This window comes from Lutzomyia longipalpis, chromosome 1 (assembly GCF_024334085.1).
Source record: "Lutzomyia longipalpis isolate SR_M1_2022 chromosome 1, ASM2433408v1".
NCBI classification, from domain to species: domain Eukaryota; kingdom Metazoa; phylum Arthropoda; class Insecta; order Diptera; family Psychodidae; genus Lutzomyia; species Lutzomyia longipalpis.
Genome location: NC_074707.1, coordinates 22254120 through 22278857, shown reverse-complemented (window position 1 = coordinate 22278857; position 24738 = coordinate 22254120). Strand labels below are relative to the sequence as shown.

Genomic DNA, 24738 nt, shown 5'->3' with positions numbered 1-24738 from the left:
TTTCCTACGACATATCCATATAAAAGTTGTTGATGGGATTGTTCGGAAAAAAACCCGAACACTTTCGGTTTTCGGATTCGGAAAAAGGTTGGATTTTTGCTAGTGTGCAAGTGCTCTGTGATTTTGTGGATTATTTGGACCATTTCAGTTGAAAAATCCGTGTTTGGTAGGTAAAATACTATATAGGTGCACCCTAAGGGTAATTATCTCTTTAAATTTGGGGTAAAAATGGCACGGGATTTGAGAAAAAGTGAATTTTCTTACGACAGCCTTGAAGTGGGATTCACTTTTGGGTTTTCCTCCAACAAATTGTATGTCCGCCATTTTATTTATGCTCTCAAGACTAAAATTGTTTTATATAATTCTGTGCGATGGGGATGACTTGTGTAGACTAAAATATGACGGGGTACTGTGGGGCACTTTCTGGGGAGTTATCCTGATTTTGGGAAACATCCGGAAAGTCAATGATGACTCAATGGGAAAAACACCTTGTCATCATGGAGACGGGGCAGATTGTTGGCAAAGTGATTCTCTGTTTCCGGATTTGAAAGCTTGTCTCAGTAATTATTTTGTATGAGGGTTAGGAATTGGGAGTAAATAGTGAGATTGCTAGTAGGATCAAGCATTTCTTGTGGGTATTCATAGAAAATCTGATAACTGCATGAGAGAGCCTCCTTCCCACTAATAAAAATCGATTGTGAAATGTGCCAGAAACAGCTACACAAGCAATTCGCAATAAATTGCTGTCTGTCTGTGCTGATTCAAGAAAATTTTTCTTTGAAATCCGCAAAATGCTGGTGCAAGAATATCTGGCAACTCAACTCAGTGAGTCCCTGTCATTCTCAATTGCGTCAGGGCTGATGACGAGAAATTCGCCAGCAGGCATTCGTGGGTTGCGGTGGAAGTGATCAATTTTGTAGCTAGAGTGCCAAATTGCAATCATTTCATCTTTAGTAAAAAAATATATATTACTTTATCTCATTGGCCCCCTTTTTTCCCTCCGCCAGACAATTACCATTTGGGGTAAAGTGTGTATTGGAAATCAATAGGAGCGAATCGGATAAATCGCTTTGGTGGAACCCATCACTGAAGAAGCTGAAGAACGAGACTGGAATGGTGAGTAGTGAATTGTTTGTTACATCTCTACCTTTCGACATGGTAAACATAGGAATGTCCATGAGACTGAGAAATACATGCTGCGTAGAAGCAGCTGCAGATCATTGCTTCTCACAGCTCTCCCAACTAAACGTATATCCCTCATATATATATTTACCTCATACTGTGCACAAGAGGGCATCGGCAGTACATATTGGTCAGAGTAGGACCGAGATAGTATAAGAAAAACTCTTGAAGAGGCGTCTCTCATCGTCTCTGATCGTTCACATTACAATACCCATTAGGAATGGGTCTGTGATGAGTGTTCTCTCTGTTCTGTGAGTGAATAACCAATCCGTATGTGTGTTTGTTTCGATTAATCGCCATGGAGCTCCGCACCTTTCATCCCTATATGTCGTCTCATCATTTGCAACTAAATTAGGGGAATTTGTCAAGTGCAATTACCTATTCTCTGAATAAGCATCACACAACACCCGCCTTTGGGTGGGGTAGAGCTATACTTTATAGCATGAGAGTATAGAAAAGGAAGTCTGGCATGTCTCTGTGTGGATCTCTTCCAGACACGCTCTTCCTTTGTTCTGTTCGTCTCACAACACGCGGGGCAATACACAAGGTGCGGATTTTCGACGGTACTGATGAAAATGGAAATTACAGCAAAGAAAACAGCAGTGTGACCTTAATTTGGTGCATAAGAAATTATGGATGTAGCAAGTGAATGTTGTTTCAATATCGGAATGAAAGTGATATTGTGGAATGAATGTGAGAGGGAGAAGAAAGAATATATGGGGAGTTGATGATGAAACGTGGCAATTTTCATGTGACACATACTGTGCTGTGGTGTGTCTGGTGTCCTCTAAAAGAAATTGGCACATTTCTTGTGTACATATTGGAATGAATACCAACCGACTCTATTTGCCTTCAAAAATGGCTGCATTGTCATGTTTGGTGGGGGTTTTTAATCACATTTCTCAATTATTTAATCACTGCTGCTGTAGATTCCGTCATCTCTTCTATATAAACACACAGAAAATACATAGATGTGGTTGGGACCAATGGGCATGTGTATAGAGATTAAATTCATTTTGTTCAGAAAACGTCGTAGCTCCCTACCTCCACTACATACTGTTCTTACGAGTTTTTCATAAATACATCTCATTGAACAGATAGATTGTGGAAAGGGGAATTTATGCTTGTATGCGACCAACTACTAGTTCCACTTGACTTGGTGCTGGACAAGAAAAGTAGTGACACACTCATATTTAAATTCTTCCCAAATTCTCAAAATTCCCCATGAGAAATACTTTTCTATTTATTTAACAGCCAGATTGATAAGTCAGATAAGCCTTAAATTTATAGGTAGGTAGGGTACCTACCTGCTCAATATTACTCTGCACTACTCAGAAGATATTAAGGGTTTCACAGAAAAGCTAAACTTTCTCAGTATATTCTTTTTATATTGTGTTCTTAAAAATGCTACAATCTTGTGTTTGCTAATTAATCATCAAAAAAGTTCAAAGGTTAAAAAACCACATAACGCATCGCTATCAAAGTCGATCAGTGATAATGATTTTTTTTTAAGATTAAGATTGACTCTCGTCTAGGTCAAACGCAATAAAGGATCACGAACAAATCATGTGGTTTACTTATAGAAAAAAATGTTAATGCAGGTTCATAATATTAATTTGATAAATTAGTAGGTATAGAAAAGAAAATATTCCTAAAGAAATTTATTCGTTTTTTTTATGTGAAAGCTTCAAAATTCGACGAAACAATCTTGTTGTTGTTGCTGAGATTTTTTTTTTGAACTTTTATAAAAATCTTCGTTTGCTTTGATTGTTTCCTCGAATGAAGAGTTCTTCCGTACAGAAACAAAATAAAGTCTTCTTTTAAAAAAAGTATAGTATTTTAGCAAAACAAATCGTTCAATTTTGATTGCAAATTCCTTTTTTTTTCTCAATTTTCTTTGTGGGATTTCCAGGAAGTATTTTGTTCGAAATTTTGACCGGATGAGAAGAGTTGAGAAAAGATAAAGTAGCGCGTTTGAAGTTCGCGCACCTCTCTTTCTTGTCTACTTCTATATTTCCAAGAAGAGTCGTCTTTTTTTCCTCAACATACAATATAAGTATATATCCAAAATAACGAATTGAGCGCGCACGGATCCATCAGATGAGAAGCAATTCTAGCGACCACAAGGTCAGTGGCCTTCGGGCAAAATAATCACAATGAACGAAATGGGCGAGGAGGGAAGTGATGGAAGAAAACCATCAACCGCCAGTGCAAAGAACGCAATTTATATTTATACATTTTCTTGTGTATTTATACGATTTGAGTATTAAATACATATAAAGTGAACCAGCATAAAATGGGGAAGAGTGTCATCGACTGCGTCTTCCCTTCTTGTGGTTAGAATTTTCTTTTTATTGTTACATCAATTCATATTTATTTCCCTGAAATAGAATATGACTAAATTAATCTAAGTAAATAATAGAATAATTTCATTAAATTAAACAAGGGAAAATATTATGATTATTGAGGTTCTTTTATTTAACTAATTAAAAGGAATTGATGGCCGAATGTATGAAGGATGATCCTCTATCGCAGAACAATTTTAACCCATTCCATCTTGTAGAGGATCAAAAAACATTGAAGAATCGCGAGAGAAACTCCACAAAATCCACTGGGATCACATCGAAAAGTGCAAATAAAAATTGCCAAAAACTTCAAATATTGCGACGCCATTTGACGTTTTTATCACTATAAAAAATGTTTGAAAACTTTTTTGTAGACTTGTCGCTCATTTTCTGTAGAGTTTTTTTCTAGTCAAAATAAATGTTTATTTTTTCGTTTCTGGAGTGATTTCTACATCTGAATCTGTGAAATCTTCTGCTCCTTGGAAGTCTGTGCATCTAATGATACTCTCAAAGCACTGAGAAAACAAACTAATTGCGAGTTTATTGCTGTGAATAATTTCATGAGACTTCCGGATGTCTTGACATTGTAGCCTCCTCGAGAGTGGATGCAACAAGGAGGAGGACATGGAATTTCTGTTCACTACCCATTGATTCAATTTCAATGTGCCGGAGCAAATCTTTCGCTTCCGGAAGTCCCAATTTCTACAGCAAAACCTCGTGGGCATTCTGCAGAAAAGAACTCAGAGAGGCAAAATGAGAGTTGAGAATCACTTTTGTCAGCTCCAGGAAGTCATTGCTCTTGGGAAAGATGTATGGGAAGACGGTGATGAAGATTTTGTGGACTTCCTCAGTGTTACAATCCGCGGAAGGAGACTTTCCGGAGGAATCCCAGAATAGCTTTGAGGGCAGTTAGTTCTGCGACTCTCAGAAATATCTTCCGTGCTGGTCATGATTTGCTTGATGACTCCGTCGAATGTTTCCGGATACTGACTACTAAACTGATTTCTACATCTGAATCAGGTATATTGCGCTGGATGGGATTCAACTCGGTAAGATTTGCTTAAATTCTCACTGCCAAAAAGGCCCAAAAAAATGTAAAAATATTTGTTTTGATTTGCAAGGGGCTGGTTCTATCAACCTCCCTCAGCTTCATTTCGCTGTGGATCACTTGATTCAGATGTAGAAATCACTCCAGAAACGAAAAAATAAACATTTATTTTGACTAGAAAAAAACTCTACAGAAAATGAGCGACAAGTCTACAGAAAACTTTTGAAACATTTTTTATAGGGAAAAAAACGTCGAATGGCGTCGCAATATTTGAATTTTTTTGCAATTTTTATTTGCACTTTTCGATGTGATCCCAGTGGATTTTGGGGAGTTTCTCTCGCGATTCTTCAATGTTTTTTGATCCTCTACAAGATGGAATGGGTTAAAATTGTTCTGCGATAGAGGATCATCCTTCATACATTCGGCCATCAATTCCTTTAGTCATAAAGATTTTTAAGTAATATAAATTTAAGAATTTATGGTGCTATGCAGGAAAAGAATGTCAAGAGAAAATGATCATGACATTTTTTCCTGACATTTTTTTGTCATTCCCTTTCACTCCCACTAATGTATTTCTGTATCTTTCGTCTTTCTCTGACGCATGCTTCCGACATTTTCATCATTCTTTTCTGTGCACTCAACATGTTTTTCATTTCGTATTATTTTCTCAGTATTTGGGGATATTTTTCCATGAAAAAGTGAAAATGGGCTTTGCTGAAGTGTTCTCAGTGCCAGGAAAGCCGTGAAAAGTGGAAATTTATGGTCATTTAGCGGCCAAATATGTGAAAATGCGCGAAGTGAAAAATCAAAACATTCTTTCCCTGACCAATTTTTACGGGATATTTTTCTGTATTTTCACGACACAAATCACTTCCTGCAGGTTTTTTGGACCTTCCCACAGGTCATCTGCAACACGGAAGGTCTGTGTGGGGTCAATGAATTGTCTCCTGGATCGTACAAGAAACTCCTGAACACGGAAAAACTGGTCCGGGAGTGAACGTTTTGCTGTAGAAACTGTACAGTTTTCACTTATTTGGCCAATAAATACCCACGATTTTCCACTTTTCACACTTTCACAGGCACTAAGAACACTTCCACAAGCCGCTTTTCACTTTTCCCGAGCTAAAATATCACAATTTACAGAGAAAATTGCAGAAAACTAACAAATACGTTGACTTCACAAGAGCTGGAAAAAGAATGTCAAAAAAAAACATCTTCCTGCGACATTCTTTTTCAAGCTCTTGTGTAGTCAACACGTTTCTTATTTTTCGTCTATTTTCTCTGTAAATTGTGATATTTTATCTCGGGAAAAGTGAAAAGCGACTTGGAAGTGTTCTTAGTGCCTGTGAAAGTGTGAAAAGTGGAAAATCGTGGGTATTTATCGGCCAAATAAGTGAAAACAGTGAAGTTCGACAGCAAAACATTCACTCCCGGACCAGTTTTTCGCGTTCAGGTGGGATTCCACCACCCAGGAAGCATTTCCCTGACCCCAGGCCGACCTTCCCTATGCAGATGACCTGTAGGAAGATACAAAAAGCCCGCAACAAGTGATTTGTGTGGTCAAAATCTAGAAAAGAATCCCGTAAAAATTGGTCAGGGAAAGAATGTTTTGATTTTTCACTTCGCGCATTTTCACATATTTGGCCGCTAAATGACCGTAAATTTCCATTTTCCACTGTTTTCCTGGCACTGTGGGCTCTTTAGCTAAGCATTTTCCACTTTTCTTTGGGGAAAATACCCCCAAATGTTGAGAAAATTCAAGGAAATAAAAACATGTTGTGCGCAAGAAAAAAAGCATGCCACGAAAAAAGATGTCGGAAACATGCGTGAGAAAAAGACGAAAGATAGGAAAATACATTAGTGGGAGTGAGATAGAATGACAAAAAATGTCAGGAAAAAATGTCATGATCATTTTCTCTTGACATTCTTTTCCTGCATAGCACCATTATGCATTTGGGATATTAGTTGTGCATTCTTCCACTTCTGAGCACTACTCAACTCAACCATAGCATTTGTGCTTGAATGTTGTATTAAAATTTGTCCTTGGAGTACTATTTCTTTCAATATGGAGTGACAATATAAGTGCCATTTTCAACGATTGCAATAAAAAATTATAGAAAAGACTTTAATAGAGCTTGAATAAAGTTAAAATCTTGATGAACCTTGAATAAATGTATGAACTTGCAATGATAAAAATCCTTACTTTGTTTGGGGAAGGTCTCTTTTATTGGGACAGACATAAAGCCCAAAAATTAGCATTAAAACAATTTTTTTTAAAAATATTTTATGACATTGTCTCTATTTTATATTGGCTATTAAATATTGTTGCTATCTAGGTATATAATATTAAAAATTATAGGTATTTCAATTGATTTTTGTTTCTTTAATAGTAAGTGTTTACAGACATGTTATACTTTTTTCTTCAGAGTGTATGAAAGTTGAAAAATTGTGATGAAGAGAGACCTCCACTTGACTTCTTTTTTTTCTCCGTCATCTTTTATTTTATATATGTACATATATGTGCACATAATGTACATTTCCACTTACATAAATGTCGAAAAAGTGTGCTTTGCATGAGAGAGAAGATAAAAGGTGAATTGGCCAAGAGATTTGTACGTACATAATGGATAGAATAAATAAAATTACTGCATGTATAAGTGAATATATGTAGGTACATATATACCTATACCTATTATATAAAAGTTGGAAATGGCAACATACAAAGAAAAGACGCAAAAGAGTGAAGGAGAGACTACACTAAAAAAGAATCCGCAAAGTCGCGAATTACAATTGGAATGCTTTTATAGACGCCAAGGTCGTGGATATTGGTATTTTCTCGATGTCCGTTTCATTTGCTATTCTGTGTTTCGTACATAATTATATACATAGTGTTATATCTTCATTTACATACCTACCTTCTAGTTTATTCGTATTGTTAATTATACTTTGGTAATCCTTTTTGATTTGTAATTGAAAAAAAAAGTTATACTTGAAATATTGGTTACATCCTACTAAATGTAGGTTAAAACACTTCTAATGACGAAAATGAGTGCTGTAATTAGAAGAAGATAAGAAACTGTTGACAACTCAAGGCAGTTCCTCTTCCTAAAAATTTTAATACATTTTTCATGACGACAAAAGAATAGAAATAACAACAAAGAAATAAGGAAGATATACTATAATGTGAAAGAAGAATTTAAAAATAGCTTGTAAAAAGTTAAGAGAATTCGTATTGGTGTGTATAATACATATTTTTTGCTTTATGTTTTTCATCAATTTGGATTACGGATATATCTAAATATTAGTCGCAAAATACTGACTAAAAATTTCTAATGGTGATGAAGAAAGAAGGATCAGCTGTTTTCAGCCTTGAAGTGAATGCACTCATACAATGTTGACAAAGAAAATTAACAATTCATGTTCATAAAATACAAAGGAAACAAAGTACCTGAATAAGAAAGACATATAATATGAATATTCTCGTGATTCTCGTCTTTATTTGGAGTAGAAACTTAGAGAATCGTAAATATTGTTGGATAAAGAAATGGATTTTGTATTATAAGAAATTGATAGCATTTTACATTTTACCATTTGACTTTTGTACTTGTGTTTATTACGTTTTTATATCTTTCTTTGTGCCATACAGATTGAACGCATTTTTTCAATTCTTTGTTTAATTTAGATGTTTTGCGTTTCTTTCCTCGTTTGCTCTCTTTACGAGGAGACTTTTTAGTGTGTAGAGAACATTTTGCAATTAAGTTCTTATAAAGTTATTAAATTGCTATTCTATTCTGTTCAGTAAGAAATAGAAGAATATTAAATCAATTTTATTTAGTCAATAATTGGTTTTCTTCGTAGGTTTTTTAATCGAAATCTTTTCTTTTTTTTAAGCTGTCTAAAAATAAGAGAAAAAAAAAACGATTTTATAATCCTTTATTCAACTTTATAATACAACACGTTCATCCACCTGAAAACTTCTCATATATGAAGCATTGGATGTGTGGTTAAATTTATATGCTGTACACCTGCGATCTCTTGTTATTCACTCGTTTTCATATGAATCCACTCTCTGTGAGCTGAGCACACTTAAGAATATTTCAACATACAGCAACAAAATAATATGTGTAAAAAGAAAAAAGTTTATATTCCTTAAGAATTTGCACAGTGTGAAAAATTTTAATAGAGATGGGTAGGTGGTACCTACTATAAATTGTAAATTTGAAGGTTTTTCCCTGAAGAAATGGATGATTGGCAATCATCGAGCAAATGGATTCATTCTTACGTGAGTTCTCCATTGGAAAAAATAATCAGATGATACCTACAAGATGAAAATTAAGATCCTGAGAAGCTCTAACTAATGCTTGATTTTTCTATCTTGCGATTTTACTGACAAAGGCTTTTATAAGATGAAAAAAAAAATTAAATTCAGCTTAAGAAAGATGTCATACTTATTGTTCTTTTTATCAATAAGTAGGTACCTACATAACTTTTTTTTTCAAATCTACAATACTTCTTATGTTGATATGTGCAACAAGCATGATTTTTTCTCAATGTTGCACTTAATGAAAGAGAAGAAGAAAAATACAGACAATTTGTATAAATTCAAACGTATGGCAATTTTCTACGTCTCATCGTATTTTCCCCACACTCTTTCTGTTTTTATCGTCATTATCGTCATCATCTCTTGATTCTCACTTTTGAATGCGCCGTTGAGCATGTTGTGTGGATGGAGGATGTATTGAAGATGAGAGGAGGGAGAATGGAAGAAAGACATTCGCAGCAAATATTGAACTTCTATATGATACATAATACAGAGATATAAAACGTATAAACAAATTTTGTGCCGTTGTCATGCCATTAACTTAAGGCAGTCCAGTCGTCCAGTTCAATATACCTATATATGCATGTATGTACACAATATGTAATGTACACACAGCATGTTTATAAGATGGAAATATAAATTCGTGGATTTGGAAATATAGCGTCTGCCTGCAATGTTAAACCTACCTATGTATGTATTAAGAAATGCTTTTTTTTTGTATATAAACATTTTATTTCACATTCTCTCAAAAAATACGTTGTAAATAGTGTATAAAAACAAATATATACGAATGAATAGAAGAAGTAAAAAACATAAATGCGCTTGTGTACAAAGCGGTGTAATATTATTTATATATATTGCATGAGTACATAAGAGATTTCCCCTCTTGGCGTGAATATGTGTGTTATTATTGTATGGCTGAAGAAATGGGAAATCAGCATTGTCACGCCAGCACTGGTGGCAGTGGCGTGCTCAGTACAAAGAAAAGTCACACAGAAAAGCTGGTTGGGAACAATTCAGGCCAGAGAGTGAAGTCAGTCTAAATTGAGAGCTTGTCGAGTGAAGAACTTGAAGAAGATTAATTCTCATATTTGCTTTGTAGTCTACTTCTTTATTTTTTTAATCAACAAAGAAGAGAATTCACAGCAAAGAAAAGATAATTGCGTAACGTTTTCCTATTCTTTAAGTTGGGACTTAAAAAAAGTGTAATAAAAGACTTATTTCTTATAAAGACTGAGAAATTCGTTTTATATTTGAGATTGAGAATAATATACCTATGTATATAGGAAGGTCGTTTTTGTGCAAGTGAATAAGACTTTTTTTACGTCTCAAAAGGAGAGTTCCAAAAAAAAGAGGTAAATTGTGAAATCGTTGAGATCGCATGGATTTTAGTGAGCAGTTAAAAGTCCATCTCTGAAAGTTGATCCACGACGCAAAAGTGCTTCACATTAAGAGATGAAGAAACCGTAACGTGGCAGTTGATAATATTATTTTTTTTTTCAATTTTCTGATAAGTGTGTACTCCCATCACTTTTATTTTGATAATGAATAGATGAGATTACGGCTACACATAGCTTTAATGCATCACTGTTCAATATTTGTCTTTAAAAAAAGTGAACAAAGGTCTTTGTTAAGAAGGAAAAACAACAAAAAATATTTTTAAAAAAAAAAACTGGAATAACTTGTGAGGAAATTTATGCAAATGCATGATTTTTTTACTGAATAAATTGAAGTGAAAATTGGTGCTTTGCTTTGGAGTTTCATTGAAACAATTTAGCAAGAAAGTGGGAAGTAACGAATGTTCACCACAATACATAGGTGACAGTATAGGACAAGTGAATGATAATAATTTTTCATTGGAATTTACCAGTTTGGCAACAGTCTTAACGAGTAAGTTTAGTATTTCTTAATTAGTTTCGTATTAAAATTTACTTTTATATCCCACTCTCACACTAAAGAAACATGTACGTACATGAATTTCTGTGGCTATATACAGTGAGTATATAGATTACAATATATAGAGAGGTAACTTATGAAGCAATTTAAAGTTTTGTTATTCATTTTTTCTTTCAATTTGGGTAATGGTATCAAAGTTTAGCACGTCTTTTTTTAATTACATATTGTGGTATGTCACATATTTCTTATTTTTTGTTATTTTTGCTAGAACATGTACGTTATCACATTGTGGCTTAGCATAACATGGTGAATATATAATTAAACACTTTTTTGTTGTAAAATAGAATTTTGTGTTTTTTTTTCTTTAATATGAAATTTTTCCCCCAAAATATGTTTGTGGCTCTTTTGTGCCCATATTTTCGATGTAGGCAAGTCACTATAATACAGTGTATCTTTTTACCTGATATTCATTTTGTATTCACACAATATCGCATATGATGAGAATACGCCACAAAAATAGAAATGATAACAGATTATGTACAATTGTATAATGTGAATGTGTAGAGAAAATTGTGTCGATTTAATTTAGCATTGAATGGAACATGGACATTGTGGACATTAATCGACAACTGTATCATTTATATAAAGTTCTTTTTTTTTGCATAATTTTATTTTAAATTTCGTCTTTAATAAAAGCTTCTCTTATACTTCTCTTAAATCTTTTTGAGTTTATTAAAATTAATCCTTGGTTTAACTTTTTCTAGAGATATGGATGATTTAAATTGATTCTAAAATAAAAGAACACGTGGTTGGGTTTCTAGTTTTATTTAAAAAAAAAATCTTATTCTGTGAAATTGAAATCAGTGTTTCTGTACTTTTGATCACTTTGATCACATAAGAAAATAAAATTGAAAGATTTTCGTGTTGAAATGTGAGATAAACCCATTTGCAATTTCAATCCCGTATTTTACCAACATATTATAAATTTTCTAAATAATTTTCTGTGTCCCACTAAGTTAATTTACAAACCAAAATTAACTTTAAGTACACGCACAGATAGATAAAAAAAAATTGAAATTCTCGTGGTTGAAGCAATATTCCATTTGCTTACAATTCCATGAATTTCGGACAATCCAATATTTGTGCTGCATCACTAATCAGTAAAAAAAAATGAAAATTAGTTTAAACATAATGTAAATTAAAACAAAGATTAATTTTCGCAATTACCCTGTATCTTTGTTCAAAAAAAGAAGTTTAAAGGAGATTGAGATAATGTGTATAGAATGCTTCCTGTAGATTCGCGATTTTCTGTATATAGGTACATTTCGCAATAAGACAACAAGATTCTCTTTGTATCTTTTGCTATGTGATTTCTTGATCACCTTGTACATTTGAAATCTCATAAGAAAATTGTAGTTTCTCAAGCATATTACACGTTATATGTAGTGCTTATCTCTTTTGTACATTTCATCAATTCACCAATACTATGTATTTCCTATCGGTACATGATGATCGCTAATTAATAGAGAATACATATTTTCACAGATTTTATTGCATTTTTGGTAACGATAGATGATGTCATAGTTTCTATATTGATTCATTTGTCATATGACATAAAGTATATGCAGATAAAAGCGATTAGGTATACACTACTTTATGGTTAGGTCGTAGATTTTAATCAATTGAGTATGAAAATATAATATGTTACTATGTAAGAAGAAATAACGTACCTACACTTTTCCTATATAATAAAATATATATGCATACATACATATATTCATAGTATGTATACATATTTTTTTTTACATTTATTCTCTTTCTTTGTAATTTTCTGTGGTTTATCGATCATTTATTAATATTTATTCAATATTCTCTTCCACGTGTCGAATTTCAATGATTTCCTTTTTTATTGCAGTGTGATATTATTGCGCTTATAAATTAGCATTAATCAGTAGGTAATGTAGCGCAATTTATGTATACGACGTACATATTGGATTTCTATAGCTGTAATGTTTTTCATATTAAGTGAATAGTAATTGAAAGTGAGTTAAACGTAAAGAAAATGTGAAAGAATATAAAAAAAACTTTTAAAGTCACCCACAAAGTTTTAAATTTACTACTTAAATTGTAAATTCTAAAATTTTTGTATTGAATGATGTCATTATAAATCAAGATTAATTACACACGTAAAAAATAATTTTGTGCATGCATAAGATTTTTTTTGTGGTTTGAAGAGATTCAAAAAGGATCACATTGAACCTTCTTGGGGGTTATGTCTGTGTAAAAAATTATGAGAAGTTTGTTTACCTCCGTAGCTACGCTATATATTGCCTGACGCAACAAACAAAATACTGAACATTTTGTCCACGGGAGATGTCGAATATAAACTACATATTTGATATATATGTATGTACGTACATACATTATATATTGCCTTACAAATTGTGTAGCATATTATATAGGCATATGTATATATTTAGGCACAGCTGTCATAAAGCAGGAGTCAGCCGGTGCACGACGAAATTGATGATAGAGGTTCTGCTGTTGAGGTACTGGATGATGATACTCCTCTATTTTTCTTCGCATTTTCCCCTATTTCATTCTCCCTTATTTCCAATACTTTTCTTTGTGGTGACGTAGTTGAATGACCTTTGTCTTCACGCACAGTGCTATTGTTACACATATGGGTGGAGAATTCAAGGAAGATGTATTAGGGTTTCTCTTATGGGTTTTCTTCTCTTGCTCTGGTAATGTGCAATTTACTACATATTGGTTGTAACATTGCAATTAAGTACATACAAAGGACTATCTTACAAAAGAACAAAAAAAAAACTACACCGCATTTACTTAGATATAGAAGAGAACTCTATAGCTGATTTCCTTTAAAAATATTTTTAAGCAAAAGTTGTAATGGAAAGACAACTAATTACACGTTTTATATATTTTTTACTCCTTACTTTACGAACAAATCTGCTCAGAATACGTGGCATAATAAAAGTCATTGTGTACATACGCAGAATATGGCTTTTAGGGTTAGTAACCGCATTTGTGGAGGGATATGGCGTACATAAGCACGTAGAATATAAAGGGGGACAAAAATGGAGAGAGTGAATGTACGGGATGAGTTAGGTATAAGGCAGGCATAAACGCATAAAATCAACTCTGCAATTTTCCATTTTCATTTTTTATATCTTTCATTTTCATAAATTTTCAACGCGAACCAATATCATAAATCTAGGACAGAAAAATAATTACTTCCTCTGGTTAAATAGACTAACAAATTCGACTTTATATACAAAATGACTTATATAATATACTGCAAAATGATCTTTATGGTTCATGGAAACATAACAACTTATGTTTAATATATCGAAAAACTTTAATTGGAAGATTATGAAGACATCAATCTTTGTTTTTCTTTTACATTTTTTTTTGTTTTCAAATCATTTTCCATAAAAAGACTTGTTTCAGTTCATTATAAAAAAAATTGCAGAGAAAAAATTTGCACAATGTTAAATGGTTTAATAGACTTGTTTCATACCATTTGTTTTCTTACTCTTTTTCCGTAATTCCGTATTTCTATTAGTGCCAAGGAAATACGTCTGAAAATTCCATGCAATTCACATAATTCTTAAATTAACCATATAAAGATAAATTTTTAAAACTTAATTTTTATTATAACGTTTAAATATCGTAGGTAATGATAGTTTATTTTTACATCAAAGAAAATTTTAAAACTCATTCAATTTATATGATAAGTATATTACACAAGATGAACCAAAGTTTCCGTGTGAAATAGTTCAGCGACAGAGAGAATAGGTGTGAAGCAAAGGTAGTTTAATATTCTTACAATTCTCTAAAAAAAATGAATGTGCACATGTATGTTGTATAAATCCCATATATGGAATCTATGCAAAGTACAAAAATTCAATGTGCCACATTTTATTCACGTATAGTTGTGTGTCTCGTTGTGGAAAAATTTGAATTCCCACTCTGAAACTCTCATAGATATTATATAAATAAAATTGTACACTCACTTTCAATGTTTTCTCTTCGTTTTCATAAATGCAATCTTCGAGATAATAAAATTCCGTCTCTTCTTGCTTTTATAGGTTACATACATTATGTACATGAGCATTACAATATTAGCCGTATGAGCTTATTAGTTGTTTTAGAAGTGGATTACATATTGCTAATAACTTATGAGGTGTAAATTATTGTTATCGATAATTTATTATTTTTTTTAAATATATTTTTTAGTCCTTGAAAGATTACAATAAGATATAAAATTGGGCATCAATTTGATGAATGAAAAGTTAAAGAACCGATAATAATTTGGATTCTTCATTGTCCACACCATACTGCATTATTCTCTTGTGTTTAGATGTAGCAGCGAGACGACCTTTAATGTCCAAGGTCGATAACCTTCACAACACCTGAATGGTAAATTATTGTAGCTCTCTCTGGTTTGACCATAAATACGAACATGAGTTATCTGCTTTTGGTATTGTTGACATCGCTGGTTGTTAAGCAATATAAAAAGTAAATATGTATGTAATTTAGTAAATCACAATAAGTTCATTTTACTTAATTTTTGTTTTTAAAAACAAATTGAAAAATGATTCTTTGTGATAAGAAACAAAAATATAAAAGCAAAATGAATTTAAAAAGAAGAAGCCCTAATAAGAGAAGATAATGTAGAAGATATAATATTGATGGACTCTATAAAATGGGATGGGATGGGTCAAAGTACCTACAACCAAAGTTCCTCCTCACTATATATTTTGTGGTCGCAACCACTGTGCTGTTGGAAAATAAATAAGGCAGAACAAATCAACCGAGATATATTGCAGCTTATGTGTTGGAACGACTTCCTTTGTATGAGTTTAGGAAGATTATTTGATAACTTTCTCGGATAGCTCAACACAATATGGTTACATACCTACACTCTTACTCACTTCATTCATTATTTTATTGATTAATTCACGTATATTGAGTCAAATTTCATCAAAATATATTAAAATATATTTTGATTCGAATTCTTCACTTGTCATTCTTGAAAATAAAAAAGAAAAACATATCATCCAAAACTTCATGATTGACTTCTTTTGAAGATACTTCAATGTGTTGAGTGATAAGAGAATGTTTTCACTTATAGTTTTAATGAAAACCAATTAAGAGGCTTCGCTATTGCTTCTTACTCAATTGCAAAAGTAAAATATTTTTACAATGTCGGTCCGGAAACTTTCTATTTTTCACTTTTACACACAACATTTATGTATTAATTTGGGTATTATATGTAAGAGAAAAGTTTTATACACTTTATTTTCATTTTTAAACCAACTCATCTTGAACAGGTAGATTAAATTTAAACTGTGACGTACTTTTAGATTCACAGTATCATATGTTTAAGTACATACCTACATATTATCGGTCCCAACAAAAAAATATGGTAACGCCTATGTAATATGTAGGTATCAATGTTTTTTTTGCGTAGAATCGTTGATACTATCGAATTCTTTGAAGTTATGAGTTGATATGATTATACTGAAAGGAGTATTAAATTTTATATGTGTTGGTTTAATACGTACGTCGTACATACATTCTGAATTAAATCTTTAGGACGTTATTATTGCTTCTAAGAATGTTCTGAATAAAGAGATTAGGCCAGAAATTTGTAGGTACTATTATAAATATGACGTACTACCTTATCATATAACTAAGGGATGGTCACGTTATTTTGGAAACTCGGGGACTTTCAAGAACGATTTTCAAGCCAATTTCGAAACCAAAAATTCGAAATTTGCTTGCACTCTTGTTAAATGGCCAAATATTGATAAGAATTCAGTATTTTCAATTTAGAAAATAAATTTTTGTGCTCAAAAAAATCATTTGAAATTCTCACATTTTGGCCATTTTGTTCCTGTAGAGTTTCCAAAATAACGTGACCATCCCTTATATCATTAGGCAAATAAACCGATTATCAATGTACCTAACTAAAAAACATTTTCAGTAGATCTTAAGGTAAAAAGAAAATTCTATTGTCTTATGGGAAAGTGTAACTATACTGATAGACTTACATAAGTATAAGCGCAAATGTAGCAGACGGTCTGTTGGGTAAAAGAATGGCAAAACACAACCACCCACCTTTAAAATTATACAGTATGTATTGTTATGTACAGACAAATGCTTATATAAATGTATCTATGTATATATACACAAAAATATGTATTACATTATATATATAAAATCCCCGTTAATTTATTTAACTGGCACTGCGCATGACTCCATTTTCCAATTCTCCTGTGAGTAAGCTTAATATTGTTTGCTGCTTTATATTACACGTGTATGAGTTTAATAAGTAAGTGAGCGTTGGATTTCTTCCCACTCTTCTCAATATCGCCACGAGTCACTCAGTGTTCTCGTGACGCTGACGATGACGTTGACTGGCGACTGCTGACGATCATCATCACGCGCTCAAGTCGCGGAAAGTGTTGTGTGTGCCATTGAGTCGTGCCTGTAGCTGAGATGAGATGAGAGGTTCTTCTGGCCTCTCTGTGTGTGCACAAAACTTTAATCTTTACCTCCCACTGCAGAAGTTGCTGCTCAAATGGATGCCAGGCCACAAAACGATATCCGTAAAGTCTTGTTCTGTCTCCCTCTCACTCTGAGTGCTTATATGTGTGTTCAATCGCAAAACGATGATGGGATGAAGTTCAGTGGGGAGGAGAAGGGTAAAAGGTCTTCTTATACGATGAAGATAATATGAACAACCTTGTGAAGTAAATGGAATTTCCTCCCTCATCATCGTCTCTTTCCTTTTTTTTTTCACTGACCAAAAGATGAGAAGCATGAAAATGATTGACTAAACTGTTTTTATATTACATGGAATTTAATCTGAAGTATTCTTTTAATGTCAGATAATATATTACATTTTTCAGCTCCAAAAGTGGCGTATATTCTTCAGAGAAAAATGTTTGCTGATGGTTGTTTTCTGTTGGTTTGCATGGCTTTGTGAATTTAGGCGGAATGACTAATGTTAAAATACGCGCCTTTATGTTTGGAATTCTCAGGATTGAATATGATTCACTTTATCACGAAAGACGCAACATATAGAAGATCCCATGAAATATTTGTTTATTTTCTACTTTTATCTGGACTGAACTAGTTACGATGTTGCTTTTTAAACATTATTGTCTTACTTAGAAAATGGAACCAATTTTCAAACATTAATATATATAGGAGAAAGAGCCCACTTTTTACTGATAAGATGTCCCATTTTCCTATTTAATTTGCCAACAATAGGTTCTGTGGTAATATTTCTTTTATCATTTTTATCAACTTATCGTACTGCTGCATTCATACCTAGAAAAGGCTATAGGAAATAGTTTTCTTATTTAATAACTTAAAATTCTACATTTTTTTATGCCTTAGTGATGATGTTTAATTACCCAGTGACAAAACTCACGTTGTGTATTGCAAAAAAAGAGACGACGACGATGATGGTTGCTTATTTAGATTTCTGTGCCAAATTAGAAGTGAAACATTGCGGATGTTAAAATATATTTTTATTTAACAAATTACTTGAAGGATATTTTTTCTTTTGATTTTTGAATCTAAAATATTATTTTTTCCTGTATTTCTCTCTAATAAAATGATTTATTTCTAAAATGATCAGTTTATAAATTTGAATCGTAATAATTTCTCTGACAGTTTACAAAAATATTTGGTGGCACTATATGAACGTACAGTATATGCAATTAATAAAGTTATTAGTGTACGAATTAAAAATATTTCAATGAATGAGAGGCGCAATAATTAGATAGTTTTATGTACAAGATATAAATAAACTAATGTAATGCAGGAGTACATAATATCTTATTCAACTGAATATTTATTTGATATATAATGTACTTGTGTGTGGGATTTGAATTGATGATAGGAGGTACAATAGACAATTCTTAGCATTTCGTATTATGCACATCAATTTATAGAATTCTCACTCTTGGTACTGACTTAAGAGAAGATTGTGCAAATAGTTCTACGAACTACTCTCTGTGTAGATGTTGTCACTATGAGGGGACGACAATGAGGGATTTGTTGCTGGGGGTACACACAGAAAAAAAATGATAAAAAGTGGCAGTCAAATCGTCAATTTTTGCGAGTGGGCCACTCGCATAGACAAAATACGAATATTTCACTCGCACTCATTCGCACTATTTCTCGAAAATTTTCACATTTATTGGACCGAAATTGAACATTGAATTCTATAAATACTGATTTGCTCAATCACTTACACCAATTTAAAAGCAATATTTCTTCCATAAATAGCATTATTTGCCCAAAATAGATAAATAAAAATACAATATTAATTGATAAAATTGACGAGAAGAAAGCAAATGTTATAGCAGAAAAAACATTTAAAAGGTTTCTTTCACAAACACTAGCGCCGCGCGGAAATTGGGCTGAATTACCAATTTTACACATGATTTTTATTTTGTTAATTTTTCATCTGGAAAAACTATTAAAACACCAAAAATCATTATCTGATCTCATGTAAAGGTCCACAAAAATAAAATTTCTTCTCGAAAACATAAATTTTCGCATATTTTTTAAAGGATGTCACAACCATAGAAAAAATAATTTCTGCAACAGAATTTCATGACGATATGTCGTAGGATAATCCATACTTTTTCTTTTTTCGTCATTAAATAATTTCATAATGACTTTCAAAGTTTGAATTATTTTTTATAATTAAAAAAAAAACAAAAGTTAATTAATAGACCCTTAAATAAGGCTGTGTTACAAAATCTTACGTCGCAGGGTTACTTTAAGATAACTTGAACTACTTTAGAAAGGATATTTAAAAAATATCGTCAAAAACTAATTTAACTTGATAATGTTTCATAAGACATTAATTTAACTTTATAAAATAAAATTTAAGTCAATCGGACGAACAATCCTAAACCGAAATGTCCGATCATAAATATTAAAGCTTATTATAAGCTTAATGGTAAAATATGAAAGTATATTACATAATATGGTTACGTTGATCAATTTTAGATAAAAATTTTTAAGCAATTCAAAAATGGCCGCCATTTTATCCGAACTTTTTTCCAACAAATGTAATGTAAAATAAATATTTTATTTTACAACCACGCTTTTTGGATGATGTTTCTCACATTTCCCATAACCATAAACTTGTATTTCACGCGAATATTATTTTTTTTATTTTAATTATTAATTTATTTGTTTTAATTTAGGAAAATATAGATCTTATGAAACGTTATAAAGCCCTATTTTGTAGAATCAAGGATATGAATTTAAAAAAAATCAATAATAGTTTGGTATGCAAGATGGCGGTCAAAAGAATTTGAGGGCGAAATCCCGACTGAAAATCCTTTCTAAAGTAGCTCGTGTTATTTTAAAGTAGCACTTTGCGACATAAGATTTCGTAAAACAGCTTAATTTAATTTTCTATAAATAATTTTTGGTTTTTTTTTTGTAATTATAAAAAAAATATTTGCAAAATTTTGTAAATGATTGGATATATTAAGAATTTATTCAATGACGAAAAGAGAAAAAGGTATGGATTATCCTATGACATGTCGTCACGAAATCTTTTTGCAGAAGTTAATCTTTCAATGGTGTAACATCTTTTATAAAATGACCCAAAATCATACGTGTATGATGAAAATGCTTTTTTGTTGCAGGAAAACCAGAAAAAAACGTGTAAAAACGTTTTCTGGACTGAATATCTCATATACCACGTCTCTAGAAAATCGTGTCAGTGTTCTTTAGATGAGGCATTGCGGTAACGGCCAAATTGAAAATAAACAAGGAGCTTGTCAAAAAAAACCTGTCAAATGTTAGTGAGAAAGAAACTATCTACCATAGACTCGTAATAGTAATGTGCGAGTCTACCTGAGGCTCGCAGATTGAAACTGCGAACCATTTCACTCGCATTCACAAAATGCGAAAAATTTTTCTGTGTGTATGTAATTAAATAAAATTCATACCTAATTGAGAGCTTATACTATGTAGATAGATACAATACATACATATACACCTGTCCAAATTTCCTATGAATTATTCCATTTCACAAGAAGACTGTTGTGTGACTGTTTCGAATGGTGGTTGGAATGTAGAAGTTGATAGAGCGGTTTTATACCATAAAAAATTGAAATCGTTAACTCGAGGGGCTAGAAAAGTTGCGCTAAAAGTGTGTTACATATAAAATATTTTATTAGTGGGCGAAGAGAACGGAATAAAGTCTCAGGAAGAGGCATTTGTTTTTATTTATAAAGATTAAGTTCAAAAAATTATAAAATAACAAAAAAAAACTTTGCAAATACATTATAAATTCTAAATCAATTTTCTTTTCTTTTCAGATCTTTTCGCAAACACGGTCTTGACACCGGTTGACACTGCCAAGAAATTGGTAGAAGTGTGAATGCAATAGGTGAAATTAAACGGTAATTAAGCAGATTGCCTAAAAAAGGACACTAATCAATCTCCACAAGTCAGGAGCACATCCAATAGAGATTGATATGATATAAATTTACAAGTCAGCAGAGTACACAAAGTTGGATTAAAAATCCCATTTAAAAGTATGCTGAAAAGTTAATAGAGAGACATCAATTTAAAAATCACACAACATTAAATAATTTTGTTGGCTAATGCAGTAATGACCTCATGAACTTTTGTAATGTTAATTTTTTCTCTACTTTAATTTTACAATTAATTTTCATGTAAATGTCACCTAAACTTTACAAAGAAAATTATTTCAATAAGTTTTCATTGCTGTTTAGTCAACAAATATCACGTAAAATAAAGTTTTAAAATTTTTTAATTAAAGTAAATCATTTTTTTTTCTTTTTTAGCATCAAAATTTGGTGTAATGTGGTAGTAGAAAAAGAAAATTTGCAAAGTCAAAAAAAAACACAAGGTGTAATAGTGTGGCACAGTGTTAAAAAAAACAAAATTATATTATTAGATTGAGTGGTGTTGTTACTGCATAAAAATTAGCAGAACAATTAGTGATAACCAAAAAATAAACTCTTTAAAGCAGAGATCATTAAACAAAAAACGTATCTTTTATATCTGCGTACTGCGCAACATTTGACGATTACTCGGTAGAGGATAAAAGAAAATGGAACGTGAATCAAATCCAATGCAACCAATGTGCAGATCTGGATGTGGTTTCTACGGAAATCCAGCTACAGATGGTCTATGTTCAGTCTGCTACAAGGTAGGTTATTTATTTATTTCACATTTTTATTTGAATTTTTTTTCATGTATAGAAGTGATTGAAAATTTTTTTTAAAAATTAATTTATTATGTGTGTGTAGGATTCATTAAGAAAAAAGCAACAGCCACCTGTTAGCAGTACTCCTGTTCCTGCTTCAGCCAGCCCCACTGGTGGATCCAGCAATGTTGGCACAATTACAGTTGTATCACAGTCGCAAACACAGAATTTCGCCAGCGCCGTCACAGTCACTAGTACAGCTCAGCCAACAGTGCAGAGTTTGCAACAGCACAATGAAATTAAAGATGTAAGTATTTTAAGTAAAACAGGAGAAGAAGAAAAAAAATATACATTACAATGCTGAGCTGGTTTTCAAACTGATGAAATATTCGTGAGACTTTCTTTTTGGACATGAATATACTTTATATACCTACGTAGTTTTTTTTATATTATAACAAACTCCAATGAATAAATTCGAAAAGACTGCACAGTATGTAACTTTGGAATTTATATATTTTTTCCACCATTTAATGATTTTATACTACGCAATAATTTTGGTTTAGAATTGGAATACAAAAAACTTATTACGACAAAACTTTTATTAGAGAATGAAACGTTAAATTTTTTTAAACTGCACAGAGAACTTTAATATTGCAATGTAAATATCGATTACTTACATACTTAACAAAAAGATATTTCAAAGATTAGGCAAATGGTCTAAAATTCAGTGATATTCTGGGAACTTTGTTCAAAAGGGTTTTCACGTAAAAATCTTTTCAAGATAATGGAATTGTAGGTAAAGAAATATGACTAATTCATTTGGAATTTATCCTCCAATGTGTAGAAATTGACCAGCGATGATTCAACTTCCACAACTGCAGGCGCAGCTGCAATAAGCAGCAATGAGCAGGATGATAAGGAGGATGATAAAGAGTCAAAGAAAAAGAAGAACCGCTGTGCCGTTTGCCGCAAAAAGGTTGGATTAACAGGTAAGAATATTTTCTCATGTAATGTTTACTTTTTATTTATTTATTTTTTTTTACTTATATCTATAAAAATCAATGTACGTTATCAGAAAGTAAACTAATTTTCTCTTTTCTCCTCCACTCTTGACCTGATTTTGTGTCTGTGTGGGAAAACTTGAAAATAGGTTTTGAATGCCGTTGTGGCGGCCTGTTCTGCGCCATCCATAGATATAGTGATAAACACGACTGTACATTTGATTATCGAGAACATGGAGCTCAAGAAATTAGGCGCAATAATCCCGTGGTAGTTGGTGAGAAAATTCAAAAAATTTGAACTCTTGTGCCATCTTTTCAATGAAATAATCAATATATAATATTAATGAAGAAAAAAAACTATAATTATAAAAGAAAGAAATTATTGATTTAAGTGAGAAGAAACTGAAAATGCGTTTTTTGAGAAAATGAAAGTAAAAAGGAAAAAAAAACATTACATATGCATATATTATCTAATAACTATTAATTCACTAAATATTGAGAAAAAAATCATGTGGTAAAAAATTTAGGTTTTTGTTCTAAAAAAAAAAAGAAAATTCAAATTACATTTAAAACATGTTTGGGAAATGCAACATAAGAATGAAATTCTCATAGAACATACAACATGTTTCAGATTTTTTTTTTGTGTAGAAATGATTATTTTTTCATAATTTTTTTTTTAATAAAATTCCATACCAAAATTTGTTATAATAAAAAAACAACATGCAGTAAATCACAAAACCCTTATTAAATTTATGACTATCTCTGCAACAGGAATAAACTTGCGTAACATAAACCAAACCAATACTAATATTTTGTTTTTTTTTTTAATATTTTTTTTCATTAACATAACACAATACACCTCAATTTCCAGCGCCAGGAAATCCTTTTTTTTTTTGTTTACACTGTGTACAGAAACAAGAATTATACAACATGCTATCAGCTTTTGAAAAAGAAAAGAAAGAAAAAAAGAGAAGAAATGGCAAATAATCCACAAAACATCAAACTAATCAGAATTTGACTTGCATATAGTAATAGACAAAAATTTATTTATATGTATAAACATTTATATATTGTAACTTGAATGAAATATACAGGAAGTGGATAAAAGTATAGTTAAGGCGTATATCGAGGGATGATTATGATGGATTATTGGTCTAAAAGAAAAATCAAGATAAAAAAAAACTAAATGTTTTATATTAAAATATAAGTTTTATTAAAGTGAAAAAATTAAGGAAAAAAAAAGAAAAAAAATAAGAACACACAAATAGAAAAAATACGAGCGGTTTTTTTTTAATAAAGAGTGTAACTTTGTAGTGCGTAAATGTACAACGTTGGCAAGGAAAAAAAAGTTCTTTTATTAAGTAAACAATCGGCGGTAATGATATGAGAAGTTGCGGAGTTACAAAGTTAAAAAAAAAAAAAGAAAATAAATTGTGGATGAAGATTATAATGCAAAATGGAATAATATACACGAAAGTCGCCACGAACACAACTATGTTTATGGGTTTTCCGTGTAAATGTTTATTATTATTTTTTTGATAATGGTTAGGAATTTTTTTAATTAGTCTTTTTTTTTGGGAATACAAACTCACTGTGACTGACAAAAAAATTAGTCATTCAAAAACAATATAGATTAGATTTTTTTGGATGATTCTGTATCAATAAATACTTCTTGGAAAATAAATTCTTTTATCAAA

At 31.6% G+C, this 24738-nt stretch overlaps 1 protein-coding gene across 8 annotated transcripts; it reads left to right on the top strand.

Annotated features, from left to right (window-relative positions):
- The first annotated feature begins 45 nt into the window (after window positions 1-45).
- On the top strand, window positions 46-24153 carry LOC129797091 (AN1-type zinc finger protein 5). 8 transcript variants are annotated; one of them, XM_055839393.1, is made up of 7 exons: window positions 46-166; window positions 1008-1116; window positions 21184-21267; window positions 21676-22043; window positions 22144-22347; window positions 22885-23029; window positions 23191-24153. In XM_055839393.1, exons 4-7 carry the CDS (start codon window positions 21945-21947, stop codon window positions 23337-23339), a joined length of 597 nt encoding a protein of 198 aa, XP_055695368.1. In that variant the 5' UTR covers window positions 46-166; window positions 1008-1116; window positions 21184-21267; window positions 21676-21944; the 3' UTR covers window positions 23340-24153. The 8 variants fall into 8 exon arrangements, with proteins under 8 accessions (XP_055695368.1, XP_055695366.1, XP_055695367.1 ...); XM_055839391.1 differs by having other exon boundaries at window positions 21184-21402; XM_055839392.1 differs by having other exon boundaries at window positions 74-199; window positions 21184-21402.
- The last annotated feature ends 585 nt before the right edge of the window (window positions 24154-24738 follow it).